Source organism: Cryptomeria japonica, chromosome 6 (assembly GCF_030272615.1).
Source record: "Cryptomeria japonica chromosome 6, Sugi_1.0, whole genome shotgun sequence".
NCBI lineage: Eukaryota > Viridiplantae > Streptophyta > Pinopsida > Cupressales > Cupressaceae > Cryptomeria > Cryptomeria japonica.
The window spans coordinates 430,041,172-430,059,887 of record NC_081410.1 but is presented as its reverse complement, the minus strand read 5'-3'; the positions used below and the strand labels follow the sequence as shown (position 1 = coordinate 430,059,887).

The following is an 18,716-nucleotide window of genomic DNA, read 5'->3' as shown; positions in this document are numbered from 1 at the left end:
TATGCAACCTTCCACATTCCCCATATAAGGATGTTTTTCATGATGGCAAAACTGAAATAGATTTCTGCTAGTAGTTTCATATCTTCAGCCGAAATGATAAGGGTAATTAGAGTACTTGCCTCCTTCGAAGTTAGATGCTTTTGAAAGACTCACTCCAACACAAAATAATTTGTACTTAAAATTCCAGCCTTAAAATCAACTAAGACATCCTCCTCAACAAGGTAACTCTCAAAATTAATTACTAGCTGCAATGACCCTCCTTTCAGTAGAACATTGGGTAGCTCGTATTTGGAACACTTGTTTCTACCTTGGCCTCTTCATGTTCAACAAACAATGCTTTATCCACCTTAACTTCGTCAATCTTCTGCTATGTGTTTGACTGTTCTTCAAGGTTCTTGGACGTGCTCATTAATATTAGCAACTTCTTTTTTCTTCAACTCCCTTCTTCTTTTTGGGCTCCTTCTTGCCTTCAATTCGTAGAATGCATCAAAGTATAAATCATTACAAATTGCTTGACTTTAAGCATCATATTCTGCATGATACCTTACCACTTCATCTTCTGAGAAAAGTGGTAATTGTGGCTCCTCCTCAACTAAACCTTCCTTTTGCAAAATTTTAGCTTTGACTGTCTTCGTAGGAGGATTGATTGAAACTCTCCCATTGCTTGAATTGCTTCCATCTGCCATATTCCAACTTGGTCTATAGGCATTCAATTGATGATTCATTTCCCTCAAGATCTGAACTATTTCTGCACTGGACTCTCTCATGAAGGGTTGAAACTCTCTAACCAACTCCCTATTTTCACAGCTAATGACATCTAGAAGATTTGCCTCTTTACCTCGGTTACTCATGATTCCTTTGACACTCTTTTGCATAAATTTACAAGATTGATCCACAGGCTGGCAAGATTCCTCGCTCCGATACCATTGTAAAGACCATATTCAATTTTCCTTTGGCATTTCACCACAGTATAATATTTTGCTGCAATGTTTGTTCTGTACAGCTACGTGTATCATTTCAAATATGCATACTTTCATGTTTTATTGGGTTTTCATATAAAGAATGTATTGACAACCATAAATAAACAGCATGATAACACCAGATTTTGTAACTTCATAACAGATGCCAACAATTTTATTAATCTTTGTTTCCAGATCTGAAGTTTGACAATTTATAGCCTCAATACCAACATATGAGGAAAGAAATTATTAAAACAGAAGGTACAGTTTGCACCTTGTAATTTGCATCAGAATGGATGAGTCGATATGATGCCTCTCATACAGCGCTAATGGACAGCAGTTTAGAAGAATAGATGATAATGCCTGTGTTGCATAAGCGCTAGGCATTATGTGGGCAGAATCAACATCAAGCAACCAACCAGCAAGCTCCCAAGTCAAGACAGACCCGCCTTCAAGAACAGTCACCACACATCTTTTCTTACACCGGGGCTAGGGAAATATATGCCAAAGAATACCATCCAAATAAGTCTCACGCCAAGTAAATAATGTGCCGCCAATCTGAACCAGTTCACACCAATAGTAGAGAGTTAGTTTCAACAACCCTTGGCTCAAATGAATAGCCCATGCTGAGAAAAAAGGATTCACGGGGGGAGAAGAATATCCGTGCACCAAGTTATTTCAATCCAGAAATAAATTAGAATCGCTCCTTCAAATATGACCCAGCTGACTAAGAAAATTATTCATATCGATACCGAAGCTACTATCCATGCCCAGCGAGAAACAAGAATCACTAATCACAAAGGTTACACCAAAAATGATTCCTTATTTTAATATATATTTATCCCTCAATTCAAACAAGCATCCATCCTTGATTTTTTGTCCATAGATATAACAATAAACATCATATTCTGCAGATTTTATAAATATCTCTGGAAGTACCTTATTCTTTTAATTCTGGAAACCAATACTTAGCTCAAAAATTTGTCTTGAATAGAGACTTTACAAATTTTGCCCAAATGTAAAAACGCTGTGAATCCACATCACGAGTCGAGTTGGGTTTCCATCCAATCGACCAAATCACCAAGGGTTTTCATCCCAACAATTTTAAAAACAAGCTTCCTCCCCAAATCCAATATCCCCCCCAATCCTATTTCTCTCCAAAAATCCCTTTTTACAGTAATTTAATGAATCTTCTAGAATTTGTCATTTGTAACCAATTTTGGAATATTCTAGAAAACACATTAAATACTTGAACCCATAAAGTTATTTTATTTAATATTTTTGTTTAACTCAAAAATCACTTTAAATTAAATAATAATTAATTAAATATTAGTTGCCAGATTTAACTTTAGACAGTGTAATAAAATATTAAATAAATATTTAATTTTCTCAAGCTTGTTAAAAATGGGACAGTACATTGAGTGCAGCTTCTGGGCATGTGAATACCCCTATTCACTATTCTGCTCTTCTGAGAGGACACAAAGGTCACTTCACTCTATAAATACATCAAAATCTCTACCAACCAGATCCCTCCTTCCCTCCTTTCCATTTTTCCTTGAATTGTTCTCCCTACTTAGATCAATGGTACTTGGCTCTTCTCTTGAGGGAGGTTGTCACCTTCAGGCACAAAGACTTACAAGGGGTTTCTAGAACCACCAATTTGATCACCTTGTTCATCCATCCTATCACTAGCACTAGCGAAATTAGATGCCCACAAGATACCACTGATTTTCACACTATTGATGACAAATCAGACAGAAAATAAAATTCTTCATAAACTTGGACCAGGGCAGCACACCTCTCTCATGCAAGACAGCATGCTCCTGTAGTGTCTCACTCCCAAAAGTGTCTCTATTCAGGTGCACGTCACCAAATTCTTTCCCACCTCCAACAATATGTTTGGTGGTGGAGGGTCATCAACCATGAATATTAAAAGACCTTTTAACTGAGTTCCAAGGTAATGCTCCTCACAGGCCCCCAGGGCCATCCCATAAGGATCTCTTAGCCCAAAGACTTACAAGGGGTTTCTAGAACCACCAATTTGATCACCTTGTTCATCCATCCTATCACTAGCACTAGCGAAATTAGATGCCCACAAGATACCACTGATTTTCACACTATTGATGACAAATCAGACAGAAAATAAAATTCTTCATAAACTTGGACCAGGGCAGCACACCTCTCTCATGCAAGACAGCATGCTCCTGTAGTGTCTCACTCCCAAAAGTGTCTCTATTCAGGTGCACGTCACCAAATTCTTTCCCACCTCCAACAATATGTTTGGTGGTGGAGGGTCATCAACCATGAATATTAAAAGACCTTTTAACTGAGTTCCAAGGTAATGCTCCTCACAGGCCCCCAGGGCCATCCCATAAGGATCTCTTAGCCCAGGGCTTTCTACAGGGGACATCATCAATTCTTCTAAAATGTCTTGACAATTACCAATGATGTGACTCCCCTTCTAGTGATACAAAGTAGTCCCAATTTGTTCATTCTAAAATTCTGGTGTCCTTAACTCTATTCACTCTAGCAATGAGTTGTCCTCTTTGATATGTGAACTACTTATTGCCTATTTTTAGTCATCTTGGCAAGTCTCACAAGTTCTTTCTTTTCCAATAGGACTTGGGTTCCCTGCTTTGGGTTGACCCTCCTTTTTGTTGTTCATTAAGATTTGGTGTTGCCTTTAATCATATCTTAGTTTGTAGCTTCCTTGGAGCCTCTTTTTAGCTCCCTCTTGCTGGGGTCTCTAGTTGTACTTTCAAGTCCCATTGACCTACTCTGGTCAAATGTGGAAATTAATCTTTGACTTCCTTTATTTCTTTCTATCATGTTAGCCATGACTTAATAGGGGCTTACCTGTTGCTCAACCTAATTATAGATAAATATAGGAGTAGGAGTTCACTTGCAAGACATAATTATAGAGTTGTTAATGAATTTGAAAGTTGCCCACTCAAAGTGTTTCTAACTTTCTACTATGCCAATGTTTTATGTTCTTCATCAAGATTTTGTTCAACAAACTTCTAAATTTGCTATGATTCTTCTACTGTCTGTAATGTCCCCATTCAGGATTAACCTTGGTTTAGTACTGAAACAACAATTCTAACTTAAAGTGAGAATTGTAATACATTTATAAACATAATTTCATTGATTCTAAAGACATTTTTCTATAATATTTAAATCATAATGCCAATAATAATTTTGGAAGATGAAACTTATCTTGATGGCTTTCTCTGATTTATATACTTGAGATATGTACTTTTATATTGTAGACTTCTGCTCCTATCTCCCTTACTTAGCCTTTTGTATATATTTTTCTCCTTCTTAAATTAATGTATGTACTTGATATGTCTCCCTTAGACACCATGCCATAATCTTCATATATATCCCTTTATATATTTCAACTCAGATCTTATTATAAAACTCCTCAAATCCCCTTATAAATCCCCTCACAAGGGACACGTTTTTCATCAAGTTACTTTTTATTAAGCTTCGAGTTATTAATATTATATTGTAACTATGGGTGCTCTTAATGATTGTGAAGCATTAATAAATCACACCCTTTTAAGGGTTGCATAACAATATACTTGCTGTATGTAATCGTATCATTCTAATCGCACCATACTGGCATTTTAATTATATCCTCCTTCATGTTTGATATCCTCTGATGATTCTGATTTTCCTTGTGACTTATATAATTGATAATATAAAGACAAATTTATATAAAATGACACTTTCAATGTTACTTGTTATTTCTGATTTATATAATTAAGAGTATACTTCAATGAATTGAATTGATATACTTGTAATGATCATACAATTCACAATGTCTGATATTGACGGTGAATATCTGCTAGAATGGGGGACATTTTCTGATGTTCTACTAATTGTTGTGTGTATCCGATGATGGGTCTTTGGCCCGTCTCCCTTCAGCTCTCCCAAAACAGGAATATCAAACGATATATATAAACATCGACCCGGACGAGGATGTCACTGCCTGCAACTCAATAACAGTTCTGATCTGATCTGATCGATACTGTCAGAGTATTAATCTCCCACCCCCCTCTCTGAGCAAAACTAATTCTTCCCTTAAATATCCTGCAAGGAGATTTGATAGGAGAGTCGTGTCTCCTCACAACTCTTGCACCCAATGCTTGACATCGTGCCTTAACTTCTAACTAATTAATTAGTTAAGCTAATGCAAATCATCATTCCTCCTTGGCAGTGAATGCAAATCATCGTTCCTCCTTGGCAGCGATGGTGGAGATGATAACCTCTATTCGTTGGTTGTTCTATATCACTCCTTGTCGGTGACTGTTTGTGGGATAGCGATAAGAAGTGATTCTCGCATATACATGCTGTTATTAAGAATCATATTATGAGATTGCATCTTCTTTATAAACCTTGTCTTATTATTGCATCTCATTGTGATGAATAGCCTCCCACCAATGTGGTCGGTCCTCCAGTTAATGTGGCTACGTCTTTGTCTTCGTGTCACCCTTATGGAGTCGGCAATGATAGCTTCCTTCTAATCACCATCTTTGTCTGGTGATAGTCAACCATCCTCAAAACCTAAATAATGTTTTACAATTAATTAAATTTTAATCACTAGACTTGCATATGTGGAATTCAATAATATTCAATTTATTGTTGAATGTTTTCATAATCAATTAGCCACTGTTAATTGCTTCCAATAATTAGCATTGGGTCCAGGTAGTATCGCACCATTTGCTGTAGTTAGCATTTGTCTTTTGCTTGATAATCACTTGCTTTGAATCGCCAACGTATATGTGTGTAAGGTATTATATGTAAATTATGTTTATTATTTATAGCATATAAATTATGTTTATAATATAATATTGATTTATTTTTATTTGAATATTTCAAGAATATTATTAGTAATAAATATTAATTAAATAATAATATTTAATAAATAAATAAATTTCAAATAATCATTCGTTGGTAATATTATATATATTAATAATAATAATTGCTTCATATAGGCTATATTTTACGATCAAGGAGGGAACATGACACTGTCTTACTGAAACCTTTGTTTGATCTGAAATCTTTGCTATTCTTGATCTAACCATACATTGATACCATTATACTGTTATTCAGCCTGACACAAATAGTATTTTTTTCAATAAAAAAACGTCCTTCCAATGGCCATTCACATTCTTCATTATACCCTATTTTCTCTAATGCCATAATTCTTCTATCATTGCATCAAAACCTTTAAATTTAACTAATTTTGCTCTATTCGTATGGAGAAATCATTACATTTTTTCCAGCCTTGACACAAACAGCATATATTTTATAAATTTGCATAAACTCTTAGTTGTACAGGACACAAGTTAAAAACCCATAATTTTCTTTACACCCAATGCAACAAGGATCGTAGTTCTAATGTTCTAATTTTGTAACTATAATAATATAAATTAGTTGTTTTTTTGCCAACAGGAAAAATCTAGTTGCTTATGTCATTTGTTAAGTGTCATTTCCTACTGCAACCTTACATCCATAGTTCTTAAGGTGGCCATACAAAGAATAAATAAATAGAAAACTAATGAAAGATACAGTTCATAGATGACACTATTGAATAGCAAAATGTTCAAGGCAAGGCACATACCCAGTTAAGGATGTATTGAACACAACTTCACCAACTTGTGTTCCTGAAGCACCAAACGACTTAGCCATCCATACAGAACCATCTTTGAGCACAAGCCTAGCATCTGAAGTCTTCCAAGGTTTTTTTACTGTGGAAGAAAACAAACTAAATTATTAGGCCAGACAAAGTTTATATGGAATATAGAATGATGTATACTACTTTCACATAAACTTGTTTGGTAACAATACCTGTGTTATTTACTAGCACTTGCACCGAAAAGAGGTGCAAGGATTGAGCCAATAGAAAATTATAATTTGATGTGTATATAAGATACATTAATTTAATTTATAGTATCTAATGTATAGAATAGTTTGTTTTTTTAATAAAATTTTGAAACACAATCTTAACCTTAGGTTGATGATTTGTCTTCAAGCTATTATTTTTCTCTATGAATTTTACTTCATGTTTTTAGTGATTTGTCTTTTTTGATTAACAACTTGACAATTTACAAGTAGAAGATATGAAACAAGCAAATTTATTAAAATACATTGAGCCTTGAAAAGGCATGAGACCCCACTCAAACCATTTCTCACCCATTCAAACAAGATATTTGTTGGAAACATCATGAACATCAGTAATACTTTAGCAAGATTAAATAAGAATCACAAGTTTGTGCAACATCATTTTAGTGGGGAAACTATCACACTACAGAATCACAGATGACAAATAGTCAATTTCATTAATGATTTAATATTTATGAAAAGATCATTTTAAATTTGTTTTCAAATATATATTTCTTTGTATGCATGCATGACATACCACTATACTCTAATTGTGAAACCGATGTCTCAATCCTACTTCTAGTGAACGTGAATGAATCTTATTTATTTAAAAGATCGATCCAAACCCTTTAACAAAATTGCAATAAAAAATATAGACTAAATTAATCTTAGCATATGGTGTTTAGTCCATGCAACAACATTTTAAAAGACAAATGTAGATTTATTTTGAAATAATTATCAAACATTAATGTTGGTTGTAATTAGGGCTGGCGGATTCCAATTGCCTTGGGCAACATTGGAATCCGCCTCCTTCATATAGGGCCTGGCCCAATACCTTTCGGTGCGCCTAAAAGGTTTCCATGCTTCACCCAAACCCACTCGCCTCCTTGATAGGGCCGACCCTATCTCACTTCACCTAAAAGGAATTAAAATAAATAAATATCTAAATGCAAAGAAGGCCGACATAAATAAAAAGCAATATGACTTCTATAAAGGTGGCATATACTTCTCAATATCCTCATTTTCAGTTTTAATGCACATGCAAAATATATTCGGTGAAGGCGAAATTCATAGAAGGGCAGTTGGTAACAGCAAACTCCAATAGAAGGTAGCAGATCTTGAAATAGGAGGCAGCGAACTTCACCAGATGGCAGCAGATCTCTAATAGAAGACAGCGAACCTATTTAGCAGCAGATTTCCAATTGAAGTGAACGAACCCTTGAAGGACTGTAATCTACTTAAGGTGCTGCTAGCCTTGTTACACTCAGAAAATTCCGATGAGAAGGACTGCAAATCATAACCTCATTAGCAACCTAATTGTGAAGACTTCTATCTCTTCTTCTTTGTGACTGCAACCTCTATGCTCCAGATAAGTGTGTAATGTTCAGTTCATAATCATAATCAGATCTGAGGATCCTTTGGCTGGGTTTTTCCTCCTAGGAGGTTTTCCCAGGGTAACTGTGTTTTTGTCCTTGTGCATTTCATTTCATTTTCTTATTATGCTTAAGTCTGGAAAACTATAAGTTAATTAACCTAGTTTAAACTAATTCTGATTTTTCTGAGTTTATTCAATCTGAAAGTACTAAAATTAACATGGTATCAGAGCTAATTGGTTAGATCAATCTTCAGATTTTAAATTCAGTACACTTTCATTTTCAGATTGTTGTAGCTTTTGCAGATCAAGTCAATGGGGCTGAAAGTTGAAGATAGGCTTGATGGGAATCTAAATTTTACTGCATGGAAAGTTCGAATCAAGTTGGCTCTTGAGGAAGAAGATCTTCTCCAATTCATAGAAGCGAAAGAGCTAATTGAGCCTTCGGATGCAACTGAGTTGAAACAATTCAAAAAGGATGCTATCAAGGCCAGGAAGATTCTCATTGATTCAGTCAAAGACCACCTCGTCACCTCTATTGCCTCATTCACCACTACTAGGGAAATGTTCAACCATCTACAAAGTACATATGAAGTTAATAATCTTAGTAGGGCAATTACGTTAAGACAACAACTACTTAATATCAAAATGGCTAAAGAAGATTCTATTATTTCCTACTTCATGAAAATTTCAGAACTAAAGAATCAGCTAGGTTTAATTGGCCATAACATGGAAGACAAAGACCTTGTCATGATTGCCCTTAATGGTCTACCTCACTCATGGGAGTCATTTATCCAAACCATAAGTGGTTGGTTTGAGTTACCTACACTTGATCGCCTTAAGAATGATTGCATCCAAGAAGAGTCTCGCCTCATCACAAGGAGTCAATCCAAGAGCCCCCATGTAGATGACCATCACATGCTTGCAGCTCAATGCAAGAAAAGGGGAAATTGGAAGCAACCTTATCCTAAAAGAAATAGGGAATCCAGATCTTTTAGTTCCCAACACCCTTGGAAGAAACCAAGAGATACTTCACGTGTGCAATGTTTTAGATGTGACAAATTCGGTCACTATGCTAAGGAATGTCATTTTAATCCTAACCAAAGTGAAGCAAACCTAAATGAAGTCTCAGAACAAAATGATGACTTCTTATTCGTCTCCGCTCTATCTAACAGTGTTCCCTCAGATAGCAATACATGGTTGATTGACAGTGGTGCCTCCAGACACATCACAGGTTACTGTGATCATCTTTCAGGCCTAGTAGAAAAGGATACCAGCCTTCACGTGGTAATTGGTGATGACGCTCGTTATTCGGTAAGAGGTTCTGGCTCTACTTCTCTAAAATTAGATTCCAGTATTTCCTTGCATCTCAGTGACATATTGTTTGTTCCTGGAATTAAAAGAAACCTAATTTCCATTTCTGCTCTAGAAGATAAAGGTTATCAAATTGCATTTTCTAAAGGAAAAGTTCTTGCTTGGTCTAAGAAAGATAGGTTTAAATCTGCTCGTATAATTGGCCATAGATATGATAGTCTTTATAAGCTCTCTCCTAACCCTCTTCAAGCCCTCATTAATGAGGCTCCGGAATCCTGTGAGTTATGGCATAGAAGACTTGGACATCTACATTATCAAGCCCTTCCATCTCTTGAAAGGTTAGTTAAAGGTATGCCTAAACTTAGTCAAATTCATGATAACACTTGTAAAGGTTGTGATATTGGTAAGAATGTTAAAAGTCCATTTCATAAAAGTGAAAATAGAGCTAAAGACAAACTAGAACTTGTTCACTCTAATTTATGTGGTCCTATGTCTATAGCATCTCCTAGTGGATTCCTTTATTATGTAATCTTCATAGATGATTTCTCTAGGAAAACTTGGATCTACTTCTTGAAATCTAAAGAATCTGATGAAGTCTTAAGTAAATTTAAGGAGTTTAAAGCATTAACTGAAAACTTCTCTGGTAAAAGAATCAAATGTTTAAGATCTGACAATGGCGGTGAGTACACATCCGGTAGCTTTCATGATTTTTGTGTTGAGTCAGGAATTAAGAGGGAGTTTTGTGTTCCATACAATCCTCAACAAAATGGTGTTGCTGAAAGAAAGAATAGGACCATTGTGGAGGCTGCAAAGGCTATGATCCACGATCAAGACTTGCAGACCTTTCTATGGGCTGAGGCTTCTAGAACAGCAGTATACATCCAGAACAGATGTCCTCATCGTGCTCTAAAGAACATGACCCCGGAAGAAGCCTTCATAGGATCCAAACCAGACATTAGTCACCTCAGAATCTTTGGAAGTCCCGTCTATGTTCATGTGCCCAAGGAAAAGCGATCAAAGTTGGAACCCTCCGGAAAGAAAGGCATGCTAGTCAGATACAATGAATCCTCCAAGGCATTCAGGATTTACATCCCAGGTCAAAGGTACGTTGAGGTAAGTAGGGATGTTAAATTTGAAGAAGACATTGCTTTTAAGAAATCGAAAGGTTCTTGTGTTATTGATGAATCTAATGATAATTAAAATATAGACATTGATACTAACCCTGAGATTCAGAGGGAGCAAGTTGAACCTCCACCTCAAGATGATCATGATGATCCTCCAGAATCCATGAATCCCACTGATATTCCTAGTGACATTGTCGTTACCAAAAAGAGGCCACTTTGGGTAAGAAACACCATTCAAGAAGCTGAGAGATTTGCTGCTCCAAGTGGCACCTTCCGTGAAACTAAGAGACCTCAGGTATTTTCCAACTACGTTTCGTTAATGTGTAATCTCATTGAAACTGAACCTTGCAATGTTGAAGAAGCCTTAAGTCATCATGCCCAGAAGCTTGCTATGGATGAAGAATATCAGTCAATCATCAAGAATGATGTGTGGGACCTTGTGCCCAGACCCAAAGGTAAATCTGTTGTTTCCTCTAAATGGTTATTTAAAATTAAACATAATGCTGATGGTAGTATTGAAAAATATAAGGCTAGATTTGTAGCGCGTGGCTTTTCCCAAAAGGAAGGCATAGACTATGAAGAAACATTTGCTCCTGTTGCTAGATATACTTCCATTAGAACAATAATTGCTATTGCTGCCTCTAAGGGTTGGAAACTACATCAGATGGATGTTAAGACTGCCTTTCTCAATGGTGTGATTGAGGAAGAAGTCTATATTGAGCAACCTGAGGGATATGAGATTCAGGTTAGATTAACCTATGTGTGCAGGTTAAAGAAAGCTCTGTATGGTCTTAAACAAGCTCCCCGTGTTTGGTATGAAAGAATTGATAAATATTTGCTAAGTCTAGGTTTTTGTAAAAATGATGCTGACCCTAACATTTACTTTAAAGTAGCCAATGATGAAATGCTAATTCTAGTTCTTTATGTGGATGACTTATTTCTTACTGGTAAAGATGAACTTATTATTAGATGCAAGAAAGAACTAGCTTCAGAATTTGAAATGAAAGATTTAGGTCTAATGCATTATTTCCTAGGTCTAGAAGTATGGCAAAGATCTAACGAAATCTTTCTAAGTCAAGGGAAGTATACTATTGACATTTTGAAAAGATTTAGAATGATGGATTGTAAACCAATGTCTACTCCTATGGAATCTAACTTAAAGAAGTTAAGTGTTTCTGCAGCTAACTCTGAATTTGCAGATCCATTTGAGTACCGACAATTGATTGGATAACTGATGTATCAAGTTAACACTAGACCAGACATATGTTTTGCTGTAAATGCTCTCAGCCAGTTCATGAGATTGCCCAAGCATGTTCACCTTGTTGCAGCCAAGCATATCCTAAGATACTTGCAGGGCACAGTTGGTTTTGGGCTGAAGTATCCACTTAACACTCCAATAACCTTGGAAGGTTATTCTGATGCAGACTGGGCTGGAAGCGTCAAAGACAGGAAAAGCACCTCTGGTATTTGTTTTAGCTTGGGTTCTACAGTGATCTCTTGGGCTTGCAGAAAACAATCCTCAATGGCATTGAGTACTGCTGAAGCTGAGTATATTGCAGCAAGTGTAGCATCCAGAGAAGCAGTGTGGCTTCGTAAGCTTCTTGCTGGGCTGTTTGGTCAGCCATGGGATCCTACAGTTATTCACTGTGATAATCAGAGTTGTATTAAAATGTCTATCAATCCAGTGTTTCATGACAAGTCAAAACATGTAGAAACCCATTATCATTTTATTCGGGACATGGTGCAAAGAGGTGCTATTCAGCTGAAGTATGTTAGCACCGATGAGCAGGTTGCAGATATTCTTACCAAGCCTCTATCCAAAGTGAAGTTTGTGTACTTCAGGGATAGACTTGGTATTGTGGAAAATGAAACTCCGATTGAGAGGGAGTCTCAATTTCAGTGATACTTTGTATTGTATAAAACCACCCTCTGCGGGCAATGTGAGGTGGTATTGTAAACTTCTCAGGGAGAAGTATAATTCTTAACCATCCTCTACGGGCAATGTAAGATGGTATCGTAAATGTTAACCACCCTCTGCGGGCAATGTAAGGTGGTATTGTAAACTTCTCAGGGAGAAGTATAATTCTTAACCATCCTCTGCGGGCAATGTAAGATGGTATTGTACATGTTAACCACCCTCTGCAGGCAATGTAAGGTGGTATTGTAAACTTCTCAGGGAGAAGTGTAATTGTTAAACCATCCTCTGCGGGCAATGTAAGATGGTATTGTAACCTTTGACCATCCTCTGCAGGCAATTTAAGATGGTAGAAAAGGATCCTCTCCACCCTCTGTGAGCAATACAAGGCGGATCCAGTCTATGCTTGTGTGCAAGCTGGAAGATTATGATTATGATTCTATTCCCTAATTAAGAGGGAGTGTTGGTTGTAATTAGGGCTGGCGGATTCCAATTGCCTTGGGCAACATTGGAATCCGCCTCCTTCATATAGGGCCTGGCCCAATACCTTTCGGTGCGCCTAAAAGGTTTCCACGCTTCACCCAAACCCACTCGCCTCCTTGATAGGGCCGACCCTATCTCACTTCACCTAAAAGGAATTAAAATAAATAAATATCTAAATGCAAAGAAGGCCGACATAAATAAAAAGCAATATGACTTCTATAAAGGTGGCATATACTTCTCAATATCCTCATTTTCAGTTTTAATGCACATGCAAAATATATTCGGTGAAGGCGAAATTCATAGAAAGGCAGTTGGTAATAGCGAACTCCAATAGAAGGTAGCAAATCTTGAAATAGGAGGCAGCGAACTTCACCAGATGGCAGCAGATCTCTAATAGAAGACAGCGAACCTATTTAACAGCAGATTTCCAATTGAAGTGAGCGAACCCTTGAAGGACTTCATTGAAGGACTGTAATCTACTTAAGGTGCTGCTACCCTTGTTACACTCAGAAAATTCCAATGAGAAGGACTGCAAATCATAAACTCATTAGCAACCTAATTGTGAAGACTTCTATCTCTTCTTCTTTGTGACCGCAACCTCTATGCTCCAGATAAGTGTGTAATGTTCAGTTCATAATCATAATCAGATCTGAGGATCCTTTGGCTGGGTTTTTCCTCCTAGGAGGTTTTCCCAGGGTAGCTGTGTTTTTGTCCTTGTGCATTTCATTTCATTTTCTTATTATGCCTAAGTCTGGAAAACTATAAGTTAATTAACCTAGTTTAAACTAATTCTGATTTTTCTGAGTTTATTCAATCTGAAAGTACTAAAATTAACAATTAAGACCTTTGAAATCATGTACACTTATGGTTATATTCTTATATGTTGGTGTTGAAACATAGGAGGCACGTAATCAAACCTTATCATTGGTAATGTTGATAGAGAATACAATTTGTGAAAATCTTGAGGTAAGTCACTTGCCATTGTTTCAACAAGATTTTTGTGTACGCAATTGAATCAATTTCTGTTTTGTTTTATTTCATTCAAAAACTATTCTATTGTTACATGTTAAATGAAGACATTGGTTCTGTGGTTGTATCTATGGGGTGTTTCCTAATTGGTTTTATTTGTATGATGAAGTGGATGTAAGATTTCTTATTCCATTGTGTTGGACTCTTCTGAAAAAAATGGAAATAGAAATAAAAATAATGGAGACCAAGAAAAATGGCAGAGTGGAATGACCAGTGAAAATTTGTGAGAGGGATTCACAAATGTTTTGATATATTTAGATGCAGTTTACAATCTATGCTGTGGCACCTAGGATTGAGCCACATGATTTTTTGAACATGCATAGACTCTTAACATTTTCATCTTATAACGAGCGTAATTTTTTTTAACTAAATTGATTTTTAAATGATAGTCAATACATTCAACATGATGTTAACAATGTTATCATCACTTCTAAAATTAAATTCACGTATCGGCTATCTATCACACTTAATTTTCAAATACTTATTTTCATTAATCAAATATACTTAATCTAATTTTTTCCTATTTGACTGCATTTATTTAATTAGCCTTGCTTATTTTTGTTCTTGTAATGCATTTGATTTCTTTACACTTTTATGCAAGCAGTGGAGTTCGTTTATAAATTGGTAGGAAGATGGAGCAGCGATGATTATCATGAGCTAAATAAGTAGCTTGATTGTTGTGTCATTTGGGCAATTCCATTCACTCCACTGCCAAGATGTAAAACAATTGATAAATAGTCTTACAGGTTTACTAAGCATATTCAAGAGGAAATTCACATTAAGTGCTAAAGGGTTAACGGAGGAACACTTGGAAAAACAGTAGAATAAGACGATCTTACAAATGTTAGGTGGTTCCACAGGTTGAGGATGCGACTTACAATTCACAAAGCGGCACATCACAACAATCAGTAGAGATAGAAGTGGCCTACAAGACTAAGATGATTGTATTTTTGTTGGCCCTCAGCCTCTTTGTCCTCTTCACTGCTACTGCTGTATGACTGACTCTCAGAAACATTTAAGTTCTAATACATGCATTAGGTGAATAAATGTAAGTCTTTAAGTTTGAAAGGGTGTTGCCATGGCCATGACATATGCTAATAATGAATATGAGAATGAGGATTTTTTGAAGCACAGTTATCAACATGCACAAGCAAATATGTCTGCTTGTACATTTTCCTTCAACTTCTAGCAATAGCTGAATCAAAAAGCCAGTGCGTTAGATGTCTATGCTAATTGGAATTCAAGTTAAAGGAAAACTAATGGTCATGGTAACACAATTAAATATACATATTATAGGATCATGTAAGCCGTAAGCTGGAGGATTTCCTATATTAGTGTCCTAACAACAAAGAGTCAATGTATCTAAGCTTAATGGTCCTTCTGGTTTCAACTAGGATTCCTGCTACTACAAATATTTGATAGAAAATAGCAAATGGGAAAACAGCACCAGAAATTCTTCAAATCTCTATATGGAATGTCCTTCAAGTGGTCTCTTGCACATCTTGTATTCTAATTTACAATATTCATTCTTTCTATAAACACATTGGGTAGTTTAATGAATTAATGCAATTACCAACTACACACACTACATTAAGAGCAAATTTATGACAGCTACAGAGCGTATAAGATATTTCATATAAGTTATTTGATTTGAAAGGACATGTCGGTGATCTATAGTATACTAGCCAATTGCACATAATGTATCAATAGCGGATTCAAAGCAAATCAAACCATATCTAAAGACGGTCAATGAGACATTTAATATGATGTCTTCCAACTATCGAGAATTTTTTATCAACAACTTATTAATTTTTCCTGACATGAGATAAATTCGAGACTGTCTAGGAATATTGCATCTGACATCATCCTTTGACTACAAAAACTGGTTACTGAAAATGGTTTTCTGGCAAGCAGTTTAACAGCGTGAGACTTGTTTCCACTGAGAAGCTTGCACATAATATAGCCTATCGGCTAATAAAACTTAAGGCCTGCACTAGTTTATCCCAACCATTAAAACAACAGAAAAATACCTTTATTGTTTAGCAAAACAATATATTGGTTGCCTTGGAAGATTTCTCGTGTGGGATGAAGAATTAGTGCCATCAGTAATACAGAAACTCCTATAAAATGCCCAGACTCAGAAGAACTCATACAGAGAAAGCAGCCTTAGTATTTTCCTATCTATGGAACCTGATCAAAGGTCCTAACTGCAGATACAATGGAAGCCATAGCTCAAAGCCCGTAATGGTTTATGGCATACAGAAGAAAAGGCCATGCTGCTAATATTGAACTCAGCTTCTCAATACATATAACCAGTGTTGTTAAACACAAACCTATACTATCTTTTTAGATTTACAAATGTAAACATCAAAATTTGCAAGCAACATGGAGTTGAAAGATCGGGGATCTAAATTTCTACTTTCCATTGGTTGGGGGTATTCGTTTGTCATTCAAAAACCACAGTTTTGTGGTGGGTATTGAAACTTAATTATACTACTGCAAGTGACCAACATAGGTTCCCTAACAAATTAACATAATTGATAATATACTGCCATTGAACGATTGAGTAAAACAGAATATATTAGAAAGCAAACTGACCTTCATACAGAGGATATGACATTGGCACATCCTTAGAAGACAATAACAAAGAGCTTCAATTGGGCATAAACAAAAGCGGCTATTATCTCTCTCAACATTTCATATATTATGTCACTGTAATCCAAGGATCCAATGGAACCAACATTAGATCTGATGTTACCATCCTACGAATTACGATCTGCAGAAACAGATTGCAAAGCACAATAACCTTGGAAAGATAATTAAAAACTCTTTGTCTGGCTGCTGGGATGACACCCCTATGCCTTCCTATTCTCAGGCCAATGTACAGAAAATAAGGAATAATACTAGATGGGAAACAAACTACAATGAGAAATGCTAGGCAAGAAGGATCTATACCATACAGTCTACTCAAGTGCCTTTAAGCTCAGATTTTTTGGCTGCTTGGTTTTACAGTCCCAGGAAACAAAAACTAGATAGAACAAGCCTTATATTGTTGTGAGTGTTAAATCAACTTAATCAACACATGGATAAGGACAAAATGGTTTCCTTGTGCAGTGGTCAACAAATCGTGTATTGATGACGAATGGAAATTTGAAATGCTATCAGTAGTTGAAAGAGATTAATAGAGGTTTAGAATCATCTGTTGAAATAAAGGTTTCATAGCAAAATGCTAATTTTAGATGCATACAGACCTCTTTTGTGAGCACAAAGGTCGTTCTCTGATATGAGAAGAAACATGGCCAAGCTCCTCTTGTTTGGCACGTTTAAGTTTTCACACTTTCCATCATGTCAGCATATTATTTGAAAAGTTATTTTCTGTGCTGCGGGGTTTTCAGGTCTAATAATTTCAGTCTGAAAAGCTATTTTGATGTATCAAACTGATGATATGTTGTTCTTATATCATCTAGTTTGCATTTCACCTAATTGCAACATATCTTTTGGAAGAATGTTCACCATTATTCAGTGTTTTCAGGTCATAAAAGCCACTCATTATCACAGTTTTAGAGGATTGCTCGCATGAACAAACAGATAATTGCATAAATGAATGAAAAATATTACTGACTCCAGCTACAACTCTTCCTTACCCCTCAAGGAATTTTACAAAATTATACATAAGGTAAAGGTAGATTTTTTTGGGTCACCCAACTAAAACAAAAATGGTGCACAAAATTTTCTTTGTGAAATCCTGTATGGAGATTGTTTTTCCATTTAACCTTACCTATCGTTCAACCTAGCATACATAATTCACACCCATTGCACATAACATACATCCATCGAGATTTCAAACGATGCCTCTTCTATGCAACACACAGTACTTCAATATCAGGCTCATTCATGCTGTGCTATGTAATGTTATGTAAAAATATATGTATAGAGAGCAAGACTGCCTTCACATGCTACTTTATTTAAGAGTAAATATCTTACCGGTGACAGAAGCATTATCCTGTGCAAATTCAGAAGGCGTGGACACGGAGCAAACGATCTGAAGAGAACCACGTTTATTGTGTGGTGAAATTCTCCTGCCTCCAACAGAAATATCCGCAATCTTAAGCGAAATAGGATGAAGGAAACCAAGGGCAGGTCCGCCACTAACAACATGAAAGTTGCTGCATGTTGGCAGCAGAGACTTAGACGCCATTTGCTTCTCACTCTTACAGTTCTTTACAACATAATACAACCTTTAAGCTATAAGCCCTTAGGGTTTAAAGGCTCGAGCTCACCAGCTTAGGATTTTCCATCAAATTTTCACTGGGACCGATAGTGACAAATGAAGTGGATCCCAATTATCTTAGTGATCGTGGAAGTGCACCAATTTCTGAATGGAAATCGTGTCAACCATATTATATTTTGGTTTTTATGCATGACTTGATTAAATAGGTTAAAAGGCAGTAGAATTGAACTTTATATGGTGCGAATCCTTTTCATAGCCCACTTGTTTGTTTCTTTTTTCTTTGTTTTTAGCCCACTTACTTGGTAGTTCTTGCCGGTAAGCAATCATAGTAATGCATTAACTTGCTGTGATTGAATTTTATATAAATATGCTCAAAGATATTATTTTTGAGACAGCATTT

General features: G+C 36.1%; 1 protein-coding gene across 1 annotated transcript in view; it reads right to left on the bottom strand.

The window, feature by feature from the left end:
- LOC131044149 (carbamoyl-phosphate synthase small chain, chloroplastic) overlaps positions 1–18,499 on the bottom strand; it is a 54,419-nt gene extending 35,920 nt beyond the window's left edge. The window contains exons 1-2 of the mRNA XM_057977416.2: positions 18,070–18,499; positions 6,589–6,715 (exon numbers count right to left, since the gene is read on the bottom strand). Coding sequence (XP_057833399.1) covers positions 6,589–6,715; positions 18,070–18,283 — 341 coding nt within the window. The 5' untranslated portion in view covers positions 18,284–18,499. The remainder of the gene's footprint in view (positions 1–6,588; positions 6,716–18,069) is intronic.
- Positions 18,500–18,716: the final 217 nt, after the last annotated feature.